The sequence below is a fragment of the Antrostomus carolinensis genome, unplaced genomic scaffold (genome assembly GCF_000700745.2).
Source record: "Antrostomus carolinensis isolate BGI_N321 unplaced genomic scaffold, ASM70074v2 scaffold50858, whole genome shotgun sequence".
Classification (NCBI taxonomy): domain Eukaryota; kingdom Metazoa; phylum Chordata; class Aves; order Caprimulgiformes; family Caprimulgidae; genus Antrostomus; species Antrostomus carolinensis.
In genome coordinates, this window is record NW_010333271.1 from 1528 (window position 1) to 10057 (window position 8530).

Here is an 8530-nt window from a genome sequence, read left to right on the forward strand (position 1 = left end):
TGTATGTCCACATGCTAAATTTCATGAACTTTGCTCAGAGTAGCAGAGGTCTAAGAAACTTATCTCTTGGCACTTGTCAAACACAATTACCTGTACACATAGATACCAATGTTAACTAAGAGATCTGATCAAACTGGACACAGTGCTAAAGGTTGAAGTGTAAGTGCCAGCGTGCTCTACCTTTAGTCAAGAAGGAAGATACTAATCCTTCATACCATACTTAGTCAAAGATTAAAACCTGCTTTGACCAAGGGTGCATTTCCTGCCTAGTATTTGTATGCTAGGAAATAAATAGCATTCTTTCAAGGACTTAAATGCCTGCTCGCTGTCAACATTACTGTGAGGAGTACAGACTGAGAAGTTAAAACACGTACCTGAGATGGCATGATTCAAGCCTGTGTGTGACATTAGCTTAATGCAGGGAAGTGAAGAGGAGAAAGTCAGCAGCTTTGCAATGCATTCCTAAACAAAACACTGTTCAGTTGCAAAAGCAGGCCCTCCTCAATAATGGTAGTACTGGTAGTTGAAAAGCTAGAAGTTACAGCCAGTAATTTACCTGGTGTGTTTTGGAGATTTATAAGCATGTTGTATTTTGAAGCTCCCTACACTGGCAGTTTCCCAGCAGTGTTGAGACTATGACTTGATCTGTGTGTGACTTCCTGATGATAAGGAGTGCCTATGAAGCCAAAAAGTCATGGTCCTAAAAGAAGGATTTTTCCTGACCTAAAGTATTAGCTTGTGACCACTGAAGTTGTTTGATCCAGCCGTAAGTTTTGATTTGTAATTGCCATGCGTTTCTGCTTAAGGTGCTCAAGGGGCAACGATCACTTTTTAAATTCTAGTTCTTGAGTCCACCGCTCTCTCAGAGCAGAGAGGGAAACCCGTGATGTGAGGGGTGGGGAATTTCTAAAGCAGATGAGGGCAGGTATTTCCTTCCTCTGCCAAATGGTAAATCAGTGAGAGTAGGAGCAACCTGGACATGATACAGAAATGGGACAAATGGGTCGGATGTGCAGGTGTAAGCCTATATATTGTGTCGAAACAACACTCGGAAGCAGACTAGAGAAAATATTTAGAATGGATCTGAAAATATTTTTCAGTTTTGAAATATAGATGTTTGCATTTTCTCTCTTTATGGTTTATTCTATGTGGTAAACGTTTTCTTTTATCAGGTATCTGAAGAAATAGCCTCAAGATGAACTTCTTCCTGGAAACGCTCAAAGTCATCGGACTTCTTGTTTATCAGTTGCTGGAGTCGCTGGTGTTCTTGGTTGTGCCTAAACGGAAGAAGAACGTTAGTGGTGAAATAGTATTAATAACAGGAGCAGGAAATGGCATTGGAAGACTCTTATCTTTAAAGTTTGCCAGCCTTGGAGCCACAGTGGTTCTGTGGGACATTAATGCAGAGGGGCTCAAGGAGACAAGTAGACTGGTCAGAGAAAATGGAGCAGCGAGAGTACACTCTTACATCTGTGACTGCAGCAAAAGGCAGGACATCTACAGAGTAGCTGATCAGGTAAAGTATCTTATTTGTGGCTTTGACACTATTCTAAGACGAGTGCATGCATGTGTGTATGATGTATGATAGGTTTTAGTGACTTCAAAGCAAGAGATTAAAGTTAATTCATTCAGAATGTATTGTACATGCTACCTCTTTCAAGAATACTGGTTTTTAGAGTTGACTGTGTACCCGTTCCTTTAAAAATAAAAAAAGCTGGTTCTCTTTTTTTTTAGTAGCTAATTTCAACTGGGTAGCTTCTCATTCATTCAATTACTGAGCAAGCATTTACTGGTGAAGTGTAGAAAATCAATCTATTGAAGCTAAAGCAGTATTTCAAATTCTGGCAGCCTTTTACCAAAAGTAAACCCTAAACACCGTACATTGTAAAAAGGCAATTTTCAAATAATTCCATGGATGTGAATAGATTTTTGCAGACTCACCTTAACAGAATTAATAAAAGTATCTTGAAGTCTTAAGTATTTCTTACTCTACTTTCTGAAGAGCTGTGTAAATAAAGCACGTGGATAGATATTTTGGGCAGACAAGTAGAATTGCCAAAAGCTAAAATTGCTTAACAGTTTCCATTCTAACAACCTGTTCTCATTTACTTAAAATGTTGCTAAACTTAACTGTTGGACTAGAAAGTTTCCACAGCGAGTGTTTGCCTCAGGATGAATTCTTAAAAAAATAAATAAATAAATAATCTGTCTTCAGGAACATCTGTTTGCTGAAATAACGTTCCTCTTTTGATGTTGTTTAAGAAGCTCTAGCCTTCTGCTTTTGCTTTTTTCTATCTGTGCAAAAATGACTAGAATAAACTTTCTGATAAGCTTGTGCATGACTTGCAGCTTGTTAGAGGCTGGTGTTACTGGTTTTGTATTCTGGTGATGCTGATCACCCTTGGTTCCCCTTGCAGCTCTGTTACACCAGCTAAGTTGCACATCTGCCATCCCCACAGAGCCATTGCATGTGTCACGCTACAAGCCTGTAACTGTGCTTCCCCCTGAACTGGGAGGAGTGGAGGGGGACTATTGTAGTGTGAAGGACACTGGAATGAGGAAGATGGAAACTAACTTTCAGTTTCGAGGACTCAAGGGACACTTCAGACTCATGGAGAAAAGCAGTAGCAGAGCCTTTCTGGCCAAATATAAAGAGGAGAAGAAGGTGTAGACAGGAGTGTGACATAGGTTAGGGATGATAAAAACAGAAGTGGTAAGAGGTTCTTGGTGCGTGGTTCCTCACTTATTATCTTCTAACAACTGATCCAGTAATAATCCTCCTGCTGATCCACATAGAAGAAAATACTCTACTACTGTTATTTCAGAAACATCACGTCCTACTGACAACTGATGTATAACCATGCTGACAACTTTCCTATCTTTTTCGTGACAAAGACTTTAGTATTAGTTAGTGCTTGATGACACTGTTTACTTAATGTGGCATAGTAGACTTCGGCTCATAGTGTGCAGTGTCAGCCCTTGCAGCATGAGGCAGCAGTGTGCCAGGTTTTGTTTCTCCCTGCCTCCAGTGATTCAGCTTCCTGCCATGACTTGGAGTTTTGCAAGACTGTAGAAAACTAAATTCATGCAGGCAGGGCAGGATATGGTTGAACTTTGTGCCCAGTACAACAGTCTCAAAGCCAAAATGAAATGTACGTGAACCTTAAATACTTGCTTCTGGTACTTTGTCAGCCACACAGAGACCAGGAAGAAGAGTCTTCAGTAGGAAGAAAACCAAAAAGTCCTGCACATGTGCTGCCCTTGCTCATTTCCTGCACCAACAGGATGAAGGACAGCTTTTGGCTATCAAGAGCTATAGCTTAAAAATTATTTCTAATATCCCTGTTCCAGAAATTCCCAACCCCAAAAGGGAAGTGGCCTTCCCTGACCTATACCCCTCCCTCCCTTCCTCCCTTCCTCCCTTTAGTTCAGATAAACTCTAAGAATGTGGGGCTTTGAAAGAGAAGCAACTCTGGGTTTTTTGATCTTCCTACTTGTGAGGAAACAGAAGCCTCTCCTCATTATCATATTGCAAAATTGCATCTGAGCTCACCTTTACTTCTAGGATCTCTCATGCATGGTACTTTCTTGCTTATCCACTCTTTTTCATGCTTTTTAGTCAAGATGAGAGTTTGCAGCCAGTTTTCCACTCTTCTGAGAATCTTCTTTCCTGTGCAGAGGAGCAAGAATAGAAGCACATTTCCTGGTGATATTTAATGCTGCCTATAAAACACTCAGTGCTTTCTTCCACCTCTTGTAGGCAGTTTGTGGTTCTTAGAAAGTAGGAACTTTGGGATGCTCTTTGGGAATTATAGGAATTGTTCACTACTAAACTTCAATGTGAAGGCATAAATACAAATGCAGAAACGCAGACAGGAAATAGTGTTTATCCCTGAAAAAGATGTTTAACCAGATCAGCTGTTTGCATAATGCTGGCCTTACCTGGGCCTAACAAACACCTGGAACACACTTTACTGTGCTGCAGGGATGGAGATGTTTAGAGCTCTGGAAAGTTGATGCTATCCTCCCCTGCTTAATAGCCAGGGAAAAGGCTTGGTAAAGGTCTTCCGTACTTGGCTTCAAAGCAGTGTGGAAGCCTGGGCTGAGTATCTTGACCCTGTTGTGCACAGGGGAGAGCTGAGAGGAGAAGGGAGTTAAAAAAGCCAATTTGCTGAGGAAAGAGCTGCCACATTGAGTAGGGAAGCAGGATGAAGAGAGGTGTGGTAAAGCTGGAATTATTTGTCTGGATTGCAAGAAGGCACTCAAATCTGCTTTGAATTCCATCCAAAGTGCCAATATATTTTGGAGGACTGAGTAGAGACAGGTGGTAAAGGAAGAGGTTGTTCAGGTTTTCAACGCTAGTTAGAAATGGGATGATCAAGGTTCTGTTATTTCCCTTCTCCCATCTAACTTCAGTGCCCCAATCACCAAGTTATAAACTGTGTGTACCACATCCTCCACCTCTGTCCATCTTTTGTTTGCGCAAAAGAAGCGTGACCACTTCTTTGGGTATTTGTTTCTTGCCTCAAAGGGTAAATTTAGGGTGCTGGTCCAGGCTTCCAGGATTGCTAGCTCATCTAACACAAGGCAGTATTGAAAATGATTATGTTTGTGTCTCTGAATGTATACTGTTTTTAACTTGTGATGGGGGGTCCATAGTCAGGTTGGTGACTGGAACAACTTGTCTAAGGCTGCCTATGGAGATCATGTGGTGCTGCATCAGAAATATTTAAATTGTTACGTGACAACTTTTTGAGAGGGGAATAGGCAAGAATGTGTGAGCAATTCTGAGGTGGAGAGAGGCTCTGGCTGATGAATTGATTATAAAAGCTGTTCTGTACCATCCTACCAAGGCTGCTTTCTCTTTTTGTTTTGTTTTTTTAACCCTTAGTTAACAAACACAGCCAAGATTGGAACAAGTTCAAGGAAGATGAGGAAGTTAAGCTAGAATAAAGGATAGATGGTAAATTATCCTTTAATTCTTTACTGTTTGCTAGCCTACCTTGTCTGCTTGTGCTTTCTTCAATCTCTGTAGGCACCTAGCAAAGGAAATGCCGTTAAGAAATTAGGTTCTGTGATCTGCAGTTGTATGGCAAGATGGCGTAAAACCAACATGGTTTCCCAAAGCTCTGATCAGCACATGTTAAGCGCTTGATCCAGAAATCTCAAATTAAACAACGTGTAGAATACTCATTTCCTTTTTCCCAGATAGCTCAGGTTAATGAGCTGTACTTCAAATACTGCATTTAAATGTTTAAATTTTCCTTTTGAGAGATGGCATGATATCTTGATATCAGTTGGCCCAAAGTTGTTCTCTCAAGTGAGTCTGTTCATGAAAGTTCTCGGTCTGGAGTCGAAATGAGAACTATACTTCCTCTTGCTGAACTAAATGTGTAGATATTATTCTTTAGCCAACTTATTTTCTGGGAACAATCTTATAAGGATTCTGGTACAGTGTTAGAATTGAAGCAGACGGATTAGAAAGAAGCTTCTGCATCATGAGCCCCAGAAGCTCATAAGGCTTTTGCCTTTTGTGAACACGTGTCTTAAAATCTTCCTTTATTCAGAACCCTACAGCTTTTGTTTAATTTTCACAACAAACTACTACCCTTCCTACAGTTTTCTCATTTCTTGTGTTGGCCTGAGAGCGAGTATCAGTGGAGACATGCTATTCTTTTAGGCTGTCTTAATGAGAAATAAACTTGTAAAAAACTCTTTTTGTTTGTAAGATAAGCTCTTAAGTTCCTGACTTCTTGCTTGAAGTAGTCAAGATACTTGAATAAATAAAAAGGTAGTACGGAGGAAATTCATTTTACAGGTGTTTTTTATCACTGCCTATGCCTTTGAGGAATACATCTTACCAAAAGTGACCATTTGCCCGTTCTAATTCCAACAGACTGAGGGCAGAAAACTCCCATCTGCTCCCCTAGAAAGCTGTAGGGAAGTCTGGCTTCATGTGTGTGCTGTGGAATGCAAGTAAAGTTACCACTAGTGGAAAAACTACTACGTAATACGTGTCAGTTTAGCAGTCGCAGTCAGGAGAAGTGGAACCTGTGGAAAACAGCACAAAGAATCTTGAAATATCTGAAATATTAAGATAGTACTAAGTAGCTGCTGCCCTGTGCAGTGGGAGAGATGAATCCCTGGACTGTTGGGATGCAGGCAATTAATGTTGTCAACAGGGAATCCAGTTTTCTTTCTGCTCATCAAAAGACTCAAGTACTGTGCAGGCTGGCTTCAGCCTTCAAACGTATGGCAGCACTGCTTCTGTGCTCAAGTTGCTTTGTGGAAAACACAAGAGGATTTGAGTATAATGCAAGGAACCTCACAAATGAAAGTTTAGCTACTGCAGCCCTCACACAGATTTGATGTACCTAACTCTGGTGAACTCACCTGGAGATCTATGTACTGTGCCTCACCGTGTGGCATAGAAATAGCCTTACAAACAGAATTGCTCATTGGTTTTATGAGGGGTTTACTGTAGCAAAATATTTGTTGCATTAGCTAAGCTCTCTGCGACAGGGACTTGTCTAGAACAGTTGCAGCAAGAGCCAGAGGTGCTGAAAGGAAAAGCATGTGTGGAGCTATTGGGCTCCACACCTCCAAAGAAAGTGCAGTTGTAAGCTCAGCTCTAAAAAGGCATCAGGTGAGAATGTGCGAGAACCTGAGGTGTTTGGATCTGTAACAAGCATTGTAAGTTTCACTTAGTTGAAATGTACAATATTTCTATTTCTTACGTTTTCATATATAACACTCAGAAAGCATATTTTGTGTTTATTGCATAATATCTCGAGGCTTTTTGTTTTAGGTTAAAAAAGAAGTTGGCGATGTCAGCATCCTAGTCAACAATGCTGGGATCGTCACTGGGAAGAGGTTTATTGAGTCTCCAGATTCACTCGCAGAAAAAACCATGGAAGTGAACGTAATGGCACACTTCTGGGTAATACCTGTACTTTGCATATACGTAGCAAAACATCCTTTTAACATGTTTTCAGTCTTAATTTTGCCTTTTGGAATTGAGGAAAATATGCAAGGATATGATCCTTGTAAGTTCAATCAGAAATGATACAAGGAATACTTTCTATGCCTGGGAGTCTGTAAAACAAAGAAAGGGTGGAAGAACGGTAACTTCTGGGGTAGGTATATGGAAGCAAAACTGGTTCATATTTAGAAATGCTCTTAAGAACTGAAGTTTACGATCAGCTAGATTCTGAAGCTAGTCATATGTTACAGTCCCACAATATGAATTGACATGAAGCAAGCCCAGCCTAAAATTTGCTGCTCTAGTAACAGAGAAGTGTTCATTTCCATTAGTGTTCTAGTTGCTTTGTGGTTATGATAGTTTTGTTAAGAAATACCACGTGTTCAGACAGTGCTCTTAATACTAAGCTTTTGTTCAAAATGAGTAACTTGGTGTGCTTTTTCTTCCCTCTGGGGAAGGCAGGTCATCTATATGGTGTTCCTATCATAAAGAATTGCAAAGGGGATATGAAAACATGCTTCAGTTTCTTCCTCAATAAAAAATTCTAAATGAATTTCATAGAAGGAAGACATGAAATTCAAATTTTTGCCTTTTTAGAAAATTTGCAGTGAACACTTAATTCTCATTTGAAACATTGCTGAGCTTTAGGCTGAAAGAAACTTAACAACTAGCTGAAGATACCTGTAGCTTTCAGTAAGTGACTGTGTGTCTGTGGTGTTGAGGAGAAAGTGGTACTGGTGGGGCCTGGAAAGTCCCAGCTTGGTAGTTGAAGGTTAGAGTTCAAACAACAAACTCCTTCTTTTTCTTTTATTTTTTTTTATTTTTTCCCCTCTCTGTCTCCCATAATGGAAGCTAGGAAGCTTATTTAAAATGTAAGGAGAATTTCTTTAAAAAAACCACCTTCAAAATATCGTAGCATGTAGCTTACTCAGTAAAATGTTTCATTGCAACTCTCTCTTACATTGCAGACTTACAAAGCCTTCCTCCCAGCAATGATGGCCTCTAACCATGGACACTTGGTTAGTATTGCAAGCTCAGCGGGAATGATTGGAGTCAATCGTCTTTCAGGTAGTGTATTAAAGCTAATGTTCATTTAGACAATTACTTTGATTTAAACTCTGCAATCAATTCTCATGAAAAAAAAAAAAATTCTGATTTTGAGTTTCTGGTCTTTGCATATAGGTAAAAGCAAATGGTCGTACTTTCAAACCAGCTGACCTTAAACAGACCAGTCCTTTCAAAAGAGTTTTCCAGATGCTCAGCAGTGCTGTGAAACTTTTTCTGCCAAGGCAGTTAGAGGATCTAGGAGCCATATAGAACTTTGCAAACTGAGAACTTCAGTGTTGTTAAGGTTGCCCTGCAGGTATTTCTCTGGTGCGGTAGAGGCCACTTTTTTTTTTGTCTTTTGCAAGCATGTTCTCAAGCTAAGCAGAGTCCTTTTCAGGTTTCCTTAACTGAAAGAACTACTGAAATCCAGACGTGGTACAGAGGCAGAGGTGCAATATCTCATTTTGCATTCTTTGTCTCTCAGCCACTTACTCAATAGGA

General features: G+C 40.1%; 1 protein-coding gene across 1 annotated transcript; it reads left to right on the forward strand.

Annotated features, from left to right (window-relative positions):
* Window positions 1-1195: 1195 nt before the first annotated feature.
* On the forward strand, window positions 1196-8050 carry LOC104529479 (short chain dehydrogenase/reductase family 16C member 5; the record flags this gene model as incomplete). The annotated part of the gene is made up of 3 exons (XM_010173803.1): window positions 1196-1516; window positions 6809-6940; window positions 7951-8050. Coding segments are annotated over exons 1-3 (553 nt in total), but the record flags the coding sequence as incomplete, so codon positions are not given.
* Window positions 8051-8530: the final 480 nt, after the last annotated feature.